The sequence below is a fragment of the Gossypium arboreum genome, chromosome 11, assembly GCF_025698485.1.
Source record: "Gossypium arboreum isolate Shixiya-1 chromosome 11, ASM2569848v2, whole genome shotgun sequence".
Lineage (NCBI taxonomy): Eukaryota > Viridiplantae > Streptophyta > Magnoliopsida > Malvales > Malvaceae > Gossypium > Gossypium arboreum.
Window position 1 is genome coordinate 11435113 of NC_069080.1, and position 20390 is coordinate 11455502.

The 20390-nt window shown below is 31.9% G+C and overlaps 1 protein-coding gene and 1 long non-coding RNA gene across 2 annotated transcripts; both read right to left on the bottom strand.

Moving 5' to 3' along the window:
* Window positions 1-10313: 10313 nt before the first annotated feature.
* Window positions 10314-12003, bottom strand: LOC128284052 (uncharacterized). Its single transcript, XR_008274354.1, has 2 exons — window positions 11146-12003; window positions 10314-10950 (listed from the first exon to the last, which is right to left on the bottom strand). It is a non-coding gene; the product is annotated as an uncharacterized LOC128284052 (long non-coding RNA).
* An 856-nt stretch (window positions 12004-12859) lies between these two features.
* On the bottom strand, window positions 12860-16772 carry LOC108472413 (pentatricopeptide repeat-containing protein GUN1, chloroplastic-like). The gene is made up of 4 exons (XM_017773925.2): window positions 14466-16772; window positions 13686-13902; window positions 13371-13555; window positions 12860-13295 (listed from the first exon to the last, which is right to left on the bottom strand). Exons 1-4 carry the CDS (start codon window positions 16385-16387, stop codon window positions 13031-13033), a joined length of 2589 nt encoding a protein of 862 aa, XP_017629414.1. The 5' UTR covers window positions 16388-16772; the 3' UTR covers window positions 12860-13030.
* Window positions 16773-20390: the final 3618 nt, after the last annotated feature.

Genomic DNA, 20390 nt, shown 5'->3' on the forward strand with positions numbered 1-20390 from the left:
CATAGAGGACCGCACACCGATAGCATGCGACCGTTGGAGCCTTTCGCCACCTTTCTCGATCGCACACGTGGTCTTTGCCTTTGCCTAAGGACTTTGCTTTTGTGGGACCGGACCTCCTTATTTTCCTTTTATTTTTTGTGGGAGGTCACCGCTAACTTCCACGTGGTTGATCCAACGGGTGAGATTTTCGTGGAGATGATGACATCAGGAAGCACGTGGCCTTGATTGTGCCGTGACTTTGGCTTTTTGGCCGAGAATGTATATGTTACATTTCATGCCTTCTCCTCTCCTATCACGTTACAAGATTTGGGATCATTCATTTTAATTGGACCGTTCTTGCCTTTTTCCAAAAATTCAAAGCCTTGTTTTGGAAATTTATTTCTCAGGTTTTTTTTTTTTTCATTTTATTTCTCTTGATATGATAATAACAATAATACTAACTTCATGTTAATACGAAAATCCAATCTCAATCCAGAATCCAATCTCAATCCAGAAATTTTATCTTTTATTAATTTATAACTTCATCCCTTTTGAAACAACTAAATAAAATACTTTTATTTTTAAAAGACTAAAGTGTAATTTTATTATACAATAATTTTTCTTTGATAAAAATTACATAATAATTTTAATTTTATAATTTATAGAAAGATTAAAGTCCTTGGTGATATTAAATTGTTCAGTATTCAAAACTTGTTTAAAACAATAATTAAAATTATTATTTGAAACCCAACTGACATGAATTTAAAATTAGCATCATGGCTTTTTAGCCTTTCAAGTTTAAAGTCATTTTAATTATTTATTTAATTTTTTACCTCTTTTAACTTTTGAACTTGTATTTTTTTGTCAAATCTTTCTAAAATAGATGAAAAAGTTAATGTTTACTAATTTTGTTGACATGGCATCCACATAGATTGCCACATAGATGACATGTTGCCATTTAATTAACTTTTTAAATTTAAAAATACTTTTTATATTTTTTATATTTTTAATGATTTTTAATTATTAATGATGGTTTTATAAATTTTTTCAAATGTTTAAAATTTAAAAAATTAAATGTTGATGTGTTATCCACGTGGCAATCCACGTGTATGCAACGTTAATAAAGTTAAATATGTTATTTTTCCAGTCATTTTTGGATAATTTGATAAAAAAATAAAAATTCAATAATTAAAAAGACGAAAAATAAAATATAAAACTTAAATATTTTTTCATAAAATTAGAGCTCATATGATTTATTTTAAAATTTTATCAACTCTCTCAATTTGTATTAGTTAAAAATGAATTCATAGAAATCTGAAAAATATGAGAAAGACCTTTAATAGCAAAATCAAGGGACTTTTTATTTAAATAATAAAAAATTTTAAGAGAATTGAAATGAAAAGTAAAAGGTGGCATTGCATACATATAAAGAAACATCACCTATAAAAATTAATATTTTAATAGAATAAATAAAATAATAAATAATAATATTTTAATTAAAAGGAAGTCCAGCAACACCCTTTTTTAACCCACCTTCTTATTTTTTTAAAATTTCATACTTTTTAAATAAATTTTATTGTAATTTTTAGTTTTATAATTTTATTTTATTTAATAAAAAATAGTTGAGTTGTTTTATTTTTATAATTTTTACTATTTTATAATTATAAATTTTTGAATATTTAGAATAATGATTAAGTTAATTAATTTTTATAAAATTAACATAAAATCATTAGGATAAATTCCTTAAATAGTCACTCAAGTTTTTAACGAGTTTTTATTTTGGTCGTCAATTCTTTTTGTTAATAATTAGTCACTCCCATTAGGTGAATTTCTAATTCTAGTCACTCCACCATTAAAATGTACTTGGTCATCAAATAAAATGCCAATGTGACCTTCTTTTGATTGGTATAATAACAAAATTAGCTCCTAATATTTTGCACATTATATCATGTTGATTCTATTTCTAAAAAATTCAATACATTTTACCTTCAAGGTTTACACATTATCAACTCAATTATTGTTATAAATATTCAAAATTTATAATTATAAAATATTAAAAATTAAAATTATAAAAAAAAACAATTCAACCATGTTTATTGAATAAAATTAAACTATGGAAACTATAAAATATAAAATTAAAAACAACAAGAAGGTGGGTGCCAACCCTTTTAATTAAAATATTATTTTTATATGTGATGTCGCTTGACATGTAACCGATATCACCTTTTATTGTTTATTTCAATCAATTTTTGTAAATACTTTTTTCGTCTAAAATTTGTAAATTATTTAAATAAAAAAAAACCCCAAACTAAGGCATGCACTAATATCTTTCTTAGTAAAATTGAAAGAAAGAAAATGTAGGTGACAATAAACAGAAAACTAAAATAGTAGGCTACAGTGCAAGAGGAGGAAAACTTGATAGACTAATCTAATAGGATCACGAAGTTGATGAACTTTGGGAGAAGTTTAATCTAAGTTTTTATTCTTCTTTAAATGGGAACTTGAACTTACTTTTTTAAGAACGTAATTATTGACATTCTAGCCCTAAGAGTTCAATATGGTAATACCAATAATAATTAATTAAAGAAAATGGATAATCATAGTGACGATCAAAATTATAATTTTGTCAACATCTTTTGTTAGAATAGTATATAAATTAAATATATATTTTATTGGGTTCAACCATATTAATTGCATCTTGTAATATATACAATTAATAAAATCTTTAATTAAATTGATGTTATAATGCAATGATATTTTAATCTTTTAATTTTAAAAAAATAATAAAAATATGCATAGGGTGTTTCAACTCATGTCTATTACATTGAAAAACTCTACTCAACCAAGTCTTTATATTGACTTATTTATACATTTTAATTTTGTTATACATATTCTATTACTTTCATCACTTAACAATGATATGTTATTTTAAACACATATCAATCTTCTGAAGCTATGGTTTCTACATGCATACATATGTGATAGGATTTCTAGTTGTAACAAAACATTTATTTTTTATTTTTTCACAAGTGTTAACAAAACATTTGATCCTTTTTTCTTTTTTTTTTTATCATCCATGTTCGTTTTACAGTTTAATTCAAGTTTTGTGACTAACTTTCCTAACAATATCATCTACAAGGTTGAAACTTACGTTTTATTATTGAGAATATACGATATATCTTACCGTTGTATTCAACATACTATTTAAAATAGAATAAAAACAATGTAAGTAATTTATAATATTATTCATATATCATATTTAATGTTTAAATTTATAATTTGTATTAAGCAAGAGTGATGCGAAGGAGGTTTGACATTTTGTGATTATGAATCCTAAAACTCTCTCAACATATACTTTAGCTCAGCCTTATTTTCAATTATACTTAATCCTTTTCCACCTTACAATTCACCATTTCTTTTACTGTGTTTGCTTTAATCCTTTTCATAATACATTTCCAATTGTTTGTAATAATTTTCTCGATTCTAAATAGTACTGATTAATGCATCTACTCTGGAACTCTTAATTTCTGGAAAACATGTTAAAAAGATTTGACGTATAATTGTACTTCTTTTTGGACTTGAATAAAAAGAACAAGTGGTTGGGAAATACAAGTAGTGCAGCCTCTATACAGATTTGGAACGACAAGGGAAGTCAAGTTTATACGCGGCATTCGAATATTCTTTGCCAGGCTGCTTTGTTTTGTTTTTGCAACACATTCACATCCATATTCATTATTTAAATTATTCACAATTTACCAAATTAAACCATACACGCTATATAAACAACTTAATTTATGTTTTTCATGATCTATGGGTGGTGTACAGTGCACTGTATGATTAACTATTTTGGGTATTTCTTAAATTAATCCTTTTACATATTTCTATTATAATTATGGCCGAAAAAAAATTGACCAGACCAAAAATTACTCCAACCCAATATATTTACACGTTTTATGGAATGTAATTTTAAAAAATCGCGATTACTTGAAATCGAATTGAATTCTATTTTTATTTAATATATTATTAATTTTAATTTTTTAAGATATAAAATATTTAAAATGGTAAAAATAATTTAAATGTTTTAGAGAAAAATATTGTTTTTAAAATATTTATTAACTCTTGCAATTTTTTTTAAATTTATTAAAGTTTTCTTTTCCTTATTTTATTCCTTCTTTTGCCAACTCATCATCGTCTATTACCTTGGAAGCCAATAGACTAAACAGGGTTTTATAAATGATTTTCATAATTAATTACTAAATCTTACATCTGAATTACAATGATCAATACATATCCATCTAATTAATTGATATTACACTTTTGTTCCTTTCAAATCTTTGAATATTAATTCTTCTTTTGGTTGGTTTTAAAGATGTTAATGAGTTACAATTAAGAAAAAGAATTGCTGGCTTGAATTTAAGCTATTTATTTCCCCTTCTTCTTCTTAATTTTATATATATATATATATATATATATATATTAATGGCTCTCTAAAGATACTGTACAAATAAAATAATTAATGAGACGTCATGAGAAGATGATCAAGAATTGGTACAAAATTTGTGATTCAACGTCAATGAAATTGTTTGTCTGGTTAATAATTTAAAAGTGCTAATAGAGTGTTCAATAAGGATAAAGGATAAGGAGCAAGGAAGAAATCAAAGTGTCCTTGTGTAGGTCGGTTGATCAAAACAAGAATAAAATGATAGGTTGATTGTGGAGGGAGTATTTGCTCACAATGACTTTAATTTAAGAGTCAATCCCTTCTTAATTGTTGATTAGGGCATTTATAGGAGAGGTTATCTTGTCCATTAGTGTGACGTAGTAAATTGTTATGAAAAAAGTTATCCTCATCCAATCCATGAAAGGCATGCATCATGGGCCTATTTCGCCATTCATTCAATCATTACGAAGTTGTTACGCTTAAGTAGGTCTCTATGACCTTGAGGACGGTTCACACTTAAAAAGGTAGGTGCCTAACCCTTTTTGAGAAGAGTGAAGGATCAACAACGCAAGAGATTGATGCTACTTTAATCAAAACGAAAGATCAAGTAAGAGAGGTATAACAAAAAAAAGTATAATATATATGATTTTTCAAATTTTAATTCTAATAAAAATATTCAATATAAATATGAGGAACTTGTAAGGAGGATATTTAAGCATTTAATATACAGTTGACTATTTGTTAATTGAGAGGATGAATATGGACAACGTTTTAAATTAAAAAGTTAGGCAAGATTCAAATTAAAATATGATTTGTGTAACTCATTTTTGTACTCATGTGATAATAAATTAAGTATAAATATCCATAAAATGATAAATAAGTTGGCAATTAGCCTTCATTATCGGCAGGCCAAGAGCTAAAACCATAAAGTGTTTATATAAACAGATTTGATAACTATATCATTAAAAAACTCACCAACTTGGAAAGGAAGCCGTGAACTTATCCTTTTTCGTTACCATGTTATATAGCTCGTGAATGAGAGTTGAACATTTTTCAGTTTCATCTTTTTGTGAATCATTTATTGATTGTTGACCCATTTCAAGAGCAGGAGAGTTGCACATGGCAATGGCATGGGCATGGGCAAGTCAAAGCCGAAAAGGATTTTGGCATGTTCAACATGATCTTCGAATAATAAAATGTATTCATAGTAAAATCTGTATGTAAGAGAGAGAAGGAGACAAAGGGAAAGAGACAAAATGTCGAAAATTTATTGTGGGGTGGCAGAAATCTGGTTGATGGGATTGGGATCCTATGATCTGCTTTCCTTTCTACTGTCTGCAAGTGTGCGTCTAACGTCTTTACCAGAGAGATAAGACTGTTCAGAGTCGGAGGATGTCTCTATTTGACTTTGACCTAAATTGATTCCCACAAATTTAGACGAGGTAATGAATAATAATGGTGAGTTTAAATGTGACGCTACAAGCAGCCATGCACCAACATGTTTCTATGTTTTATTTCAACCAAAAACAAAAACATGTTACTATCACCTTTTACCACTTACAAGACAGTATCCATTTACTTTTCTGACAACCAAAATAAATACAAATTTACCTTTACCGACAAACACAGTAAACATTGTCTTTGTAGTTTGATGCTGCTGTCTTGGAAATTTTAGAATGGAATCCCAAAATCTGAAACTTTTGTCATAGAGATCGGTGCTTTTTTTTTTTTATTTAAATTCATAAAAATAATATAGGTCATAAATTAATTATTGAATTCCAAAGTCACATGTTTAATGAGTATTATAATAAATTTCAACTGAAAGATTAAAAAGAATGGATCTGCAACTATCACAGTATATAGAGTTTTTATTAGATTTCAACGAGGTTGTGAACTGAAGAAAGAAAGTGAAGATTGAACATATGGAGAGAAAAATAAAGCAATAACTTTATGGGTAAATTACACTACAGGTCACTCAATTATTACTTTTAATTTTTTATCATTTAATTATCAATTTTTTTTAAATTTGGTCACTCCACTATTTTTTTTACCAAACTATCAATCTTTTTAATTTCTATCACTCAATCTGCTTTTTAGTTGATTTCTGTTGATGATCATATCAACTTATGGGACACATCCATCCACCCATCATCATCATGAGCTTTGCCTCACCGAACAAGCAACCACTTGCCAAGAAAGCGACCTAAAATTTCCGACAACCTGCTCTTTGTTAACACCTCGGTGACCAAAGGATCAACTCTTTTTGTGCCTTTAACATGGGTGCCTTCTTTATCGTTCAAGTTCATTGAAGAGAGAAGCATAAGTAGGGCCTTTTTGTTCGCTTGGCATGGCGATCCCTTTAGGTGTTTGGTCCAAAGCTTAAATAGCAATCTCAACCAATTTTTGGCAATACCTAAAGGAGTCAACCCCGTTGGCAACGGCATTACTAATGTCCAAAGCCTTGACGACGCGTTCTAGGAATTCAGGGATCAAGCGATCAAAAGGAGGCTTAGAGAGCTGGGAAGGGTCACAATCCATAATGAGAATAGCCTCGAATTCAGCTTCGCAATAAAGGAAAACATCGATGAATCTGCGTAGCCAGGAAATTGAGAGAAGGGCATTGTCCTCAGGTGGTGATGACAGTTCGGTGAAGAGATGAGAAAATTTTTTTGGGTTAATTTTAAAAATTATGATAAAATCGATATAATATATAAAAATCAAAATTAAATTTATTATTATACCTATTTCTTAATTGTCACATCACCCATAAGATATTTAAAGACACTTATTAAAAATGAATAAATAATAATTTAGATTAGTTGGGTGAACAAGTTAAAAAAATTAATAATTCAGTAACAAAAATAAAATAGGACAATAAATGAGTCACTTGTGATATACTTTACAGGAGGTTTTTTATTTAAATAATATAAAAATATTTTTAAAAAATAATACGAGATGGGTGAAGTTGAAAATCTATTAGCTGGTCCGATATGATTACCTTGTTTGTAATTTGGTAGGTGCCGACGCATTTTGCACGATTGCTTCTTCATTGGAAATTTCGGCTATGACGACTGACCAGAATGTCGGTCTTGTTTGATTCTTTCCACATCCAGTTTTGTTTCTCAACTAAAACGTGTTGGCGTTCGTCATCAACAACATCATAGAGTTTGCCAACTATTCTGTTAGCTTCGAATTCCAGTTTTATGCGAAGTTTCAACTTTATCACACACTTCGTCCAGAGGCAAAAGGTTAACAAGTTTAAAATTACTTGATATTGTTGCGTATTAAAAGCTTAGCAAGGTGAATGCTCCCACAATGATGCGTTGATACGGCATTGGAAAGGTTCCAAATCTTGAAACACTGCCTGATATCACGAGGGAAAGATCCTGTCCTGTCTAAGCCTTTACCCTTTCATTCTACTTTGCCGGGCCATGCAAATCTTTTCTTAAACTTAAACTTTGTTTCAAAATGCATCCACATATCACTCCCTCCAAAAAAAGAAAAACGAAAATCCCTACCAAATTGTCATCATTTCACAGAGATCAAAGACAACTTTCCTCCGGCTCATGTGCACTTGGATAACCGAAGGTTCTCAAATCCTACCTGGATCCTCGTCTGAGCGATACCATGGTGACCAGCTTAAGAGTTGGGTGGTCGATGTTACTAACCATCCAAACAGGCACACACAAGGGCAGATAGAAATTTACACACCATGTCCATAGTTCAATCTTTCTGCATTGCATTGAAACCCCTTAAGTTGGAAGAGCTGTACCAAGCTCAGTCTTACTGCTGAACTGTAAGAGGAGAAAATTATAAAAGTGAGTCCCCCTCTAGTCAAGAGATCGTAAATAGGATTATAAGAATGCTCACACTAGTTGCCAGTATCAGTATATGACATAATTGACATGTTCAAAACTAGATGTTTTTAGGTTATATATCCTTTACTTATATTGACAAAAGTAATAGCATTCAATTTATATCACCTATTCTGTTCGGAAGCTCCCTAATACCGAAATGTAAAACAAACTTTATGAATGAGGAGAGAGAGAGAACCTGAAAAGGTTACCCTAACACCCTAGATTATAGAAGCCATTTCTGCTGCAACCAAAGATTCATAGCTCTCCTTTTTCATATGTCAGGTTCAAGTATCAACGATACAGAATCATGTGGTGCTCAATGTTTGCAAAAAATCACCCACCACAAGATATGTTCAACTTTCTGCTTCCTTCATCAAATTAAGGCAAGGAGCAAATCCTGGTGGAAGCAAACTATAGAAACCAAAAAGCAAGTGTCAGCTCTTTTTTTTGGAAATCTTACTAAAAGTTCATGTTTAAGCAATTTATAGAAGAAAATTTCTCAACGTCGTTTGCAGAACCATTAATTAGTGGCACATTGCAATTGCACTAAGCTTGGAAAAGAAGCTATAATTAATGAAACATCGACAGAGCTTACAATAAATCTGTCTTAGATGGCTACCCATAGCATAGGTGATACAAGAGTAAAAACCAGTAATGCCGTAAAAGGGTGAAAACAATCCAAAATAGAAAAAACAGAGTAGTTAGTTTATGCTATTGATTACTCCTTATGAGGAAAAGGATTTCAAATACGACAAGAATAAGTTAGCAAGTCTTTTCCTTTGGTACCTAGGAGTCAAAATGCCATATTTCTATCAAAGATGACTCTTCAAAGTTCAAACCAAGGAAAAGACTGCAAACTGACCAAATTCAATCAGGTTGTAACATAAAATTGAGTTTTCTATTGGTATTACTATTAAAAATCAGAACAATTAATTCAATGCAAAAACTTATTTGTGAATGCTGATGAATCATCGCCGAGTAAAATTTAATTCAATTTGAAAAAATTAAAAAAAATTAAATTTTAAATTATTCGAATTAAATTGATTGAGTTAATCGAATCAATTCGATTTTTTTTTTAAATTTCGACTTCGAATCGAGACTTTTCGAATTTGAATAACTCGAATAATTTATATAAACTAAATATCAAACCAATGTGCTTCCCTTTTGTTTTTCCCCCAAAACTTTCCTTCAAACACCAAAAACTTATTAATGATGCCTTAAAATATCCATGTTAAAATTGTCTATTTGTATCAATTTTACATTTTATTTTTAAAGTACTTTTATTAAAAAATCACATTTTTATATTTAATATATTTTCTAGTTTCAAAATCATGGTGATAAATAAATAAATTACAAGGGGATGAAAGCTAATAACAAATTTGATTATGGTGGGTGTGACAATGGTTACAAAGACCCAAAGTCATTTTTTAAATCTAGCTTGAAAAAATATATTCAATTCGATTCGAATCCCATCTTGCTCAACTCGATTCAAGAAAATTTCAAATCGATTTAAGATAATAAAATAGAATTCGTCAACTCGATTAACTTAAAATTTTTTCATTTGATTCGATCGAACATTAATTCCTAATTACACTTAACGGAAGGCAAAGAAAGTTGAAGAGACAGAATATGGATTGAAAGATCTAAAAGAAACCCTGATATTACCAAAGACCCACCAAAGGATGGCTAAATCAATTTACAGAACTTGGCAATTAGTAGCCATCTGGTGAGAAGGACAAAAATAGAACGGAGAACACTGAATACAAGTGTCCCAGAATTCTACTTCTGTTAGGGGCTCTTGATGACATCCCTTATCAATATGGTCCTTCTACTTAGATATATATCTTCCTCCTGGAATTGTTTAATAATACGAGGTTGGTTTTTAAACACATACATCATGGGACTAAAACTTTAGTCTAATAATCGGTGTGACCTAAATAAATTTTACTTTCAAATGAATAGTAAAACTATAAAAAAAATAATACACACTAAGTGTTTGAGTAAATGCTCACGTGATTACATATGAGTAGAAAGTCTTTATTTAAAATTGAACTTCCTTAGATTTAACGGTACAGATCAAATTACATTTATAACTAATATTAATATTTATTTACAAGATGAGAGTCCCAAAGAATTTAAAGTCTATACATCTTTTATCTTTTAAGATTTACAACAATTACTATGATAGAGCTACTGATGAATTTTTTATATATTACACGAATTGGATCATTTCACGTAGATTAAATGAGTATCATTGTTGACCTTCATCAGAGGTTCCATGCAATGAATTCCATATGCACTCGTCAAGGGCTTTGATCTACGGCCCATGACACAAATACCAGTTTCCCTTCAGAGTTAGTTTTGAATCCCAACTCCCAAGCCCTACTTCAATGAAGCTGGTTTGCACCATTCCCATATAGTTCCCCTCAATCGCAGTCCCAAAGGAACAAGCAACAAATGGTATCCAAAGAACGGGTTTCTGTTCAGGGTTTAGTTTTGGATGCCCAGAACTACTTCAATGAAGCTGGAATGCAATGGGCTATATATTTCACCCTATCGCAATCCCAAAGGTCAAGCCAATACAAATATTCATCGAAAACTACTTCACCACGACTGCTATACTCAAAAGGGCATGAAATTCTTTAAGATTTCGTGGCAGAGGATTTACACATGCTGGTCAACAAAATTTTAAGGAATTACATAGCGAAAATGAATAGAAAGCAATGGTTTCTTCAATTCGTGCCAGCTTTCAAAGAAAAGTCGTTTTTTTAATCAGGTTGAAAAGGAAATTCATAGCGATATCTAATTGATGATGCAAGATCAAAAGAGGATGAAAATAAGATATCAAAATTTTTCAACTTCATCTACCTAATTTGCATTGAAAGAGTATGGTGTTTTGCTTGACACAACTACTGGAAAAGTCGAATCAGTAATCTCGTTTCCAATCACCATTTTTTACCTTTTTTCCTATTATTGTTTGATTCAAGTCACTCCACCAAACTGAGATATAAAAAAAAATCAAATCCTACAATAATTCCCAAAAACAACCATTAATTATTAAATAAAAGTAGTAAAATTAGACAACATTACCCTGAAATTTTAGAGAGTCGACGCCTCTTTTAACTCAACATGCAGACTTGCATCAACTATCTGTTTGTTCTCCACAATTAAAGAGTTAAAATTGGCAATTCGTGGAAGAGGGGTAAAAAGAAAAAGGATGTTGACAGATAACAACTTGAAGAAACGATGAGGCAGTGAAATGAAAAGACAGATTACGAGTTTGTGCGTGAATCTAACATGAAACAAATCCACCTTTCCATCTTCTTTTTCTAGCTTATGGTTTTATTAGATTCATGCACAAACCTGAAATATGCCTCCTCTTTTTGCGTGTGTGTGTTTTGCTTTGTGTGACAAGGGAAAGCTGGAAAGGTTTATGCCTTTATATAACAGTGTATTGTTTAGAAAGGGGGGTGTGATGAACCCTAAGGGTTTTGAATGTGACGCCACGCCACGCCAGCAATATCCATCTTCGTATCGTTTAGTGAATTTGAGTGAATTATTTTACAGTTGGTGAGGTGAGGTGAGGTGAGGTGAGAAGTAAGAGCCGGGAAAAGTACTGCTCCCTCCCGCCGCTAAGACGATTCCCTGTAATTTGACAACACTCCACTTAAACTTATTGCTTTGGGGCTAGCTGACTGAACCCACCTGGGCCTTCTATGATCCTCATCAGTTGAACCAAGCGCACATGGGCCAGGCCTTAGATAAGATGCTTTTCATTCTAGGCTCGATTCTATAATTTATTAAATCTATAACAACTATATAAGGGTGGCAGTAGCACCGTAGAGATGTGACAGATTATGGATAGAAGGGAAAGAGAGGAAAAAGAAGAGACAAAATTGAAAATATTGTACTGTAAAATTATTAATTTAAACTTATAAATATAAGTTGTTATTTTTATATTTTCATTTCATCCTCAATTTTATTTATATTTTTAGAAGTAAAATAAAGAATTTGATATGTTTCTGTATGCATTAATTTATAAAGGTACATGTTATTATTTTCGTATATCCTGCCTGATTTATTATTAAAAATAAATACATCATGAAAAACTTGAAACCCCAGACAATGGAGATTCAGTACAGACAGTCGGGCCGTGTTTAATTCGTATAAAATATTTTTGGACTACCAACTCATAGTGGCTCATCAACAAATCTAATAATGCTAAACTTCATTTTTTTCTGATTAAGTTCGAAGGAAGCTGAATTTGAGATTAGCTAGAAAGATCAGTCCTCCAATAATTAGTTATTACTGAACCATCAAGCGTGCTGTATTATAGGAGCCAAGCCATGAAACAACATTTTTCATGTTTTATTTAGAGTTAATACTGTTATTTTCAAAGTTTCAATTTATATATCTTCTTAAAAATAATGTATTTTATCAGTACACCTAACCCTCGGGGTTTTATTTTAATTCTTTAGTTACACGTGATTAAACATGCATGGCACATGAAGTTGAAACATTGGTTCTTTCATGAACCTTGGATTTGACCAAGCTAACTCGAAACAGCACAACAAATACCCAGTTCAAAACTAAGAAAGAGCAAACGATGCATTAGTGCCTGCATTAACAGGCGAAAGGAGATAGCAAGCGAGATCGAGACACGAACGTCAATTCTTTGATAATTTGTACAATTTACATTAGTAAAACTCTCTTTTAAGTTTTAAATAAAGGGTTCATTATATTATACATACTACTATAAAGTAAGTGTCTGTAAATTTGAGATTTCTTCAAACCTTGTGTTTTCAGGCTGTGTTCTATTATCATGAAGAACAAGCAAGTTTTTGGTGCCAGATTCTCTTAACCAGGCTGTAACTACAGGACCTGTCGAGACGAATCTACCTAAGTTACACTTAGCAAGCTGAAAGGGTGCACCCATGCCAGTGAGGAGTGCCTCAACAGCTCGCCTTAGTGCACTATCACCGACTACTTTGCTATGTTTGCCCCAACCTGTCAAAATGCTGGAAAAACAAGGAAACAAATTCATTTTTGAAACAAGTTAATCAGTTCATTAAATGCAAAACCACTTTGGTTACCTTAACAGCTTTGGCAATTCATGACCTTCAAAAACAGTAGAATGTATGTTTAACAACCATGAATGCACCATTGCTCTAGCCGCACCAGAGGACATAAGATGCAAATCTAAGCAAGAATTAGACCATACATTGTCCCACACTTGCCGGCGTTTTCCTTCAAGCACAACCAGCTGGGCTCCCCGTTTCTGTACGGCAAAATACTAATAGTGTCAAGCTATTAAATTATACAAGTTTCAGAAATCATAAAAATAGCGGAATAGAAGTGAGCTACAAGTGTATCAAACTAGCGGAGCAACAGCATTACAAAAAGCTAACCTGACCAAAGTGCCACAGCATGTCAGTCAGAGCATTATAAAAGGCAGAAGCAGTTGAAGAGTCCATCAACTTCACTTCATCAAATAGGGACTGAGCCTGGATCCAAACATTCTCCCTATAGCCCATAAGAAGACCATAGGCAACACCATAGACCTGATTATCAAACAACCGGAGCTCTTCCAACAACATTGAAGCATCCTCGAAGGAATCACAGCGACTGCATCCAAGGCAATAAATTCAAATGATCAACCATGTTTTCCAGATCAATATTATTTAATACGTACAACAAGAAAAGAGGAAAATTCAAAAATAAACTCCCACTGTTCGCAAACAAAATAAACCTGAAAAATCAAGTAAATCTCGAGGCCACTTGATTTGTTCAATGCAAGTCGATAATGAGTAAGCTAATGGAACGAAAATCAAGTTTCAGATAATGTTATTTTTCTTGAACAGCTAGAACATAGTCAGTAATCATAGTGTACATATATCATTCCTGCATTAGGCAATTACAAGTCAGGCTCTAGACTTTAATAACAAGCAATTGCCGTGCTCATACATAGCTGAGAAAATTTTAAGCACAAGTATAAAAAAAATAATGAACCTTTCAAGTCACGGCATCAAACAGATTTAAACATACACATGAAATTGCCAAAAATGCTCAATGGAGCTAGAAAGAAACAGGACACTGGGACTGTTGCACTAAGTCCAGATTTTTCACTGAACAAGATATGGAAAGGAACAAATAAACTGACAGGCAAAGGAAAAAGCAAATAATTATACCTGCATGCGTTTAGGATGGCTGAGAAGGTGACAACATTTGGTCTAATTTCTAGCTCATGCATCCTCTGAAAAATTCCCAAGATGCACAAGATTTCCCGCTTGCCACCACAATCCTTCTTTGCTTGGCCTCCTTTTTCAGCAGCCAGCTGCCCAAAAATTTTTACAATCCGGTTATCCTCCCTATCTACTGCCTTGCCATGAATACATTGCTTGATGACCAATGAAGAAGAAGAGTCAGCTTGTGACTCAGGGATCCCACCAGCATCAAACGCATGTTCTGAAGTTGCAGACCGACCAAAAGCATCAATGATAGAATTGTATGTAACAACATTAGGCCTAATTCCTTCCTTTGTCATCTCATCAAGCAAGGATACAGCAGATTCCACCAACCCATTCTTGCATAAAGCATCAATTAATGCACTGTATAGTACAACATCAGCCTTCAATCCTGCCCACTTAAACTCCCTAAAAACATCCATAGCCTCGTCATACAAACCACCCTTCGAATACACATCAATCATTGTGGAGTAAGTTAATAAATTAGGTGACACCTTTTGAGCTTTCATTTCATCAAACAGTGCTCTAACTTCATCATACTTTCCTTGTTTCCCGTATCCACCCAAAAGTGCATTGTAAGTAACAACATCCCTCCTCATCCCTGAATCCTCCATCTCCCTGCAAATATCTAGAGCCTCCTCAAACCTACCAAGCTTTGCATAAATAGAAAGCAAAGTATTATATGAAACTCTATCCAAACCAATACCCAAAAATTTCATTTCATTGAACAAATTGAGTGCATCATCAAATCTACCAGCCTTTGCATACCCATCAACCATAGTACTATAGGTAATAACATTAGGGAAAATGTTTTTAGCAGGCATTTCTGCCATAATCTCAAAAGCCAAATCCATTTGTCCACCTTTACAAACTGCATCCAAAAATGTATTATAAGTGAAAATATCTCGATCAATCCCTCTATCAACCATCTCACTAAACAAATTCCTAGCAGCCTCCCATAAACCCCCTCTACTACAAACCGCAAGCAAGGAATTAAAAGTGATTCGATCTGGCTGCACACCGCTCCTTAACATCTCATCAAAAATCTCCACGACTCTTTTAAACTCCAATCCTCCTTTCCCACAAGCATCAATCACAGCATTATAAATAACTAGATTAGGCTTCAACCCATAGTTTTTCATGGAATCGAAAACCTTTAAGGCCTCATCACAATACCCACTTCTTCCGAAAGCACTAATTAGAGCAGAGAAAGCATAAACAGTCTTTCCATAACCCTCATTTAAAGCAGTATGGAAGATGCCCCTGGCAAGTTCCACTTTTCCTAATCTACCAAGAATACTAATCATGGCAGTAGCTAATTTCCCTTGTTCAGTTCTCCTGGTCTCCCTTCTAACCGCGAAGTTAAAACATTTAATGGCTTTTTCATACTCACTTCTGTTTCCAAGCTCTCGAAGCAAGAAAGTGTAGTCATCGGAGCCGCTAAGCTTAGATTCAAAGGAGACGAGAATGCTTTCAAGGCCAGCTAGAGCGTTATGTAAGGCGAGTTGAAGGACTTCTTCAGCTATAGAGGTGTGGCGAGTGTTGATACTGGTTTTGGGACGGCCCAAGTGCATTTTTGAGACAAACCGAGTCGACCGGCGGCCAGAGAAATCGGGATCGAGGGAAGGGAAAGGGGTGGAGACCTGCGAGAGGGGAGCACGGACGGTGGAGGCGGATGCTGCGGTGGCGGTGTGTTTCGCTGCATTGCAAGGTGAAGGAAGCGGGTTGGAAAGGGAAAACTTTCGGGGAAGAGGATGATTGCGGTGGTTATTCTGGTGGTTTTTGAAATGATTTTTTGGGTATTGATGGTTCTTGTAGGACTTTGTTGAAGCTGTGATTGAACAGTGCGGTGGCGTTGACGCCATTCAATGATTTTCAATTTTATGAGACCAAAAAAGAAGACTTAAGTGGTATACTGGAAAGAGAGGGTGGAGGAGAGATTAGCTAGCTATAAGGGATTCGATAATGAAAGAAGGGGGGGGGGGGCAAATGAGAGTGGGATGCCACTGAGGAATGGAGGAGAGTGAAGGAGAAAGTAGGGTGTTTTCGTTTTACCCTATGAGATAGCCGAAGTGGGTTATGTATCTATCGACTTCAGACATTGATATCTACGCCCACTCGTGTCAGTACTGTTTGAGCTCTACTCCACTTTGTAGTTTTGTTTCTAGTTTTAGGCCTTTCAACGATAGATATTTTCGGTTTAGGGGTTTGTTTAACCTATTTGGTTCGGACAAAAAAAATAGATGAATGAATCAATTGGTGTTTGGCTAAAATATCGGAGAATTTGATCCAATCACAATATCTTTTTCTTTTTCATTAGATTGGTTGGATTTAGTGGGTCCATTTGCTGATACGGACGACCATGTCTGAATCTGATTCGTGTCGGAATCCAAGTGGTTGAATTGAGGGAGCAGGGTAGGTGATGATTTTCAACCAATAATAGATTCGGAACAGATAATAGAGAGAGGGCGGAGTTTGACTCTGCCCTTTGCTTACGTCAATGACTTTGGCTAAAAGGTAATGAGGGATTTGCATGGACTCCAGCTACGTCTCACGAACTTTTTGCTACCCCTTTTTGTTTGTAAACTGGAGTGGTGAGCACGTAAAGCACACGGCTGGCACTGGAACTGGCAAATTTTAAAGTAAATATGAATAGCTGAAAAAAAAATCAATTTAGCCTAATGAATTTCCAGTTAATTGAATTTTAAATAAATTAAATTTCTTTTAATCTTTAAATATGTGGTTGATAGATTAATGGAGAGGCAACAAGTGACTGTCACATGTATATTATCCTGATGCGATAAAATGTGGCATTAGTAAATATTAAAAACTAATAAATAAATGTTTTTAAAAATTTAAAAATTAAATCTAGAAATTCAAACAATAATTTATCTAAATTCATCCTCGTAATGATTTTTTAGATAATTATAAAAATATTTAAAATATAAAAAAAACTTAGTTTTCTTACATTTGTAGTGCATGGTGTAGACACAAATTTCGAGTTGAAAGTTTATTTGAAAATTTAAAATCAATTTTATTGACAATTTAAAAGAAAGTTACAATTTTTAAAATTTTCTTTACAAAGAAATTTCTTTTTTAGTTTGACTTTGATCTAATGGTCGTCTAACTTGATCTTGAATGGATGTGAATTGTTTTAAAGGTCATGTTGACATGCTCTTGACTTGTTCTTGAAATAGATTTGGACCACCTTCAATTAATTGGATCGAAAGGCGACTTTAGAAACAATTATTGGCTTCTTCTCTTCAATTGAATTGGGTCGGAAAGCAACTTTTCTTCAAAAAAGCATGACCCCTCTTCATAGTGTCAATTACTCAAAAAAAAAAAGAGTTTTTTTTATAGAATTTAATTGTTTTATTTAATTATTCTACAAGAATTTAAACTGGTTAATTTATTGAAATATGCTAAAAAAAATTTTGAGAAAGTATGCTGAAAATTTTAAAATTTACTAATGTACGTTGTTTTTGGAAAGATAAAAGGAAAACACATCCTATTAGTCACGTTTTCACTTTGGAAAAAATTGTTTTTTTTTCTTGCGATTAGAAATTAAAAGTTTGTAAATTTACTTTTGCCTAGATTTGAGATATAGTTTTAAGGAATGTTTGAATTTGCGGTCATGTTGTGGAGCTGGGTGACTTACAAATGTCATTTGCCATGTGAGTATGGTGCATCACCTGAGAAATCGGATTGTTTTGCAACTATAATAGCCCAATTTTCAGTGGTCTCGGAAACAGTGATTTGAGATCACTAAATCTGACGAATGAATTCGAAAATTTTATTAATTATTATTTATGAGTCAAATGTGATTTTAGAAATATTTTTGAATTGGTGATTTATGTTTTAGAAGGAGTTATTAGGTAAAATGGTTTCAAAAATGATGAATTGAGACCTCAATTTCATAAACCGAGTTGTAAATATATTTATAAGTATTTATGAAGTGTCATTGCATTAGTATTAAAGTTTAGTTAGAAAATTTTAATATTTTGATAGTTAATTAATAAAAAAGACTAAATTAAAAAAGGTGCAAAACTTTCTAAAATGATTAAATAGCTCAAGTGTTATATGAGGGAGGACTTAAAAGCCAAATTAGCCCAAAGATGATGGCTTGGGCAGCATAGGCAGAGAAAAATCAAAGAATCAGGTGAAATAAGGGCAAATTTGGAAAAATTGAAAATTTTAGTTTATAAATTGAAATAAAAAGAGAATTCTAGAGAATTTCTTCATAATCCTCAACCAAAAACACCATTGAAGAACCCTTAAGAAGCTGGTTTTCATATTTTGCTACATGTGAGTTCAATTCTTGCTCTTTTCTTGAAATTTTTGTATTTTTAAGACTTTTGCAATTAGGTCCAACTATCTAATTCATTAGTTTTTTTTATTTTATGGGTAATTTTGAAAGTTACCAATGATGAGTGTTGGATTTTTATGATGAATTAATATGGAATTGAAGTTTTAATTTTGTTATATGATGATTTTATCAAGTAATTTTAATAGAAATTGATTTTAGGACTAATTTGTGAAAAGATTAAATCTTAGGGTTTGATATTAGATTCGTAATACCACGAAAATTTTTACAGAAGATATTATCCTTAATATAGTAAAATAAGGAAATAAAGTGACAAAAAGGGAAATTTTGAGTTATGTCAATATTGAGAAGTATATTATGATATATTAATTCAAGAAAGGACTAAATTGTAAAAGTGAGAAAAGTTTTGTTGCACAAGAGTAAATATTCATAATTTGAGGGGTTAAAGTGTAAATATGAAAAAGTTGAAAGACCAATAGTGTAAATAATTTAAGAGTGGAATGATCTAGAAACTAAGGAGAATGGATGAATTAGGACCAAATTGAATAGATGAAGAACTATGAGGGACTAAATTGCAATTTTACCAAATTAAATGATGACTCAAGGATGGAATTTTAAAAGATAATGAAGGGCAAAATGGTCAATTGGAAGAGAGAGAAATCTAGAAAGTAATAATGATGCTAGAGATATTTTGATATTTTATAATTATTTAATTAGATAAATATTATTTTATTAATACTTTAATAAGATATTTTATTATTATTTTATTATTATATAAAGAAAGAAAGATGAGAAATTCTCATCCATATTTTCCCATGCACTAACGTGAGAGAAAGAGAGGAAGAATGAAAGTTTTTCTTTCTTTACAATTTGGTCTTTTTACCAAAAATTTACCATTTTCACCCAAAAATCAAATGAATTTCCATAGCTACCAAGAGATAAAAATGTTAAGGAGAGCATGGGGAGTTAGAATATCAAGTTGGATTCAAGAAATAGAAGCTGGAGGAGAGAGAAAATCAAGTTAAAGATTAGTATCAATAGAACAAGGTAAGTATATCAAGATTTCAATATGTTTTTAAGTTTGTTATTATTGACAAAGCATGGAAATAATGTTATAGTAGAGTTTTCTTACATAAGGTCCTATGTTTTTGATATGTTAGTGAAGAGAAAATAAGAGAAAGTGATAAGAAATGGTGTAGAAAAAGAAAATAAGGGTGTTATCACATGGTAATTAATAGCTTGCACAAAAACAGTTTGGACAGCAGCAGTAGACTAACTTTGAAAAATCACCATAAATTGTAGAAATCGAATTAGAAGATGAAAAAAATATGGAATTAAAGCTTATTGCGTATAGTTTCTCATAGAAGAAATAGTGTAAGCAATGGATTTGTAAATTTTGAGATATAATGAATTTTGTGAGACAAGGTCAGAATGAATTTGGGTTCCCCTGTTCTGACTTTGAAAAATCATAAAAAATTGAATAAAAATAATTAGGGGCTTAAATTTATATTTCTAAAATCCTGAATGAGTCTATTTTTAATAGA

Coding starts and splice junctions, on each gene's coding strand:
- LOC108472413 (XM_017773925.2), bottom strand. CDS start 16,387: ATGGCGTCAACGCCACCGCACTGTTCAATCACAGCTTCAACAAAGTCC. Junction 13,903..14,465: donor GCCATCCTAAACGCATGCAG/GTATAATTATTT, acceptor CCTTGGATGCAG/TCGCTGTGATTCCTTCGAGG. Junction 13,296..13,370: donor GAATTGCCAAAGCTGTTAAG/GTAACCAAAGTG, acceptor TTGTTTTTCCAG/CATTTTGACAGGTTGGGGCA.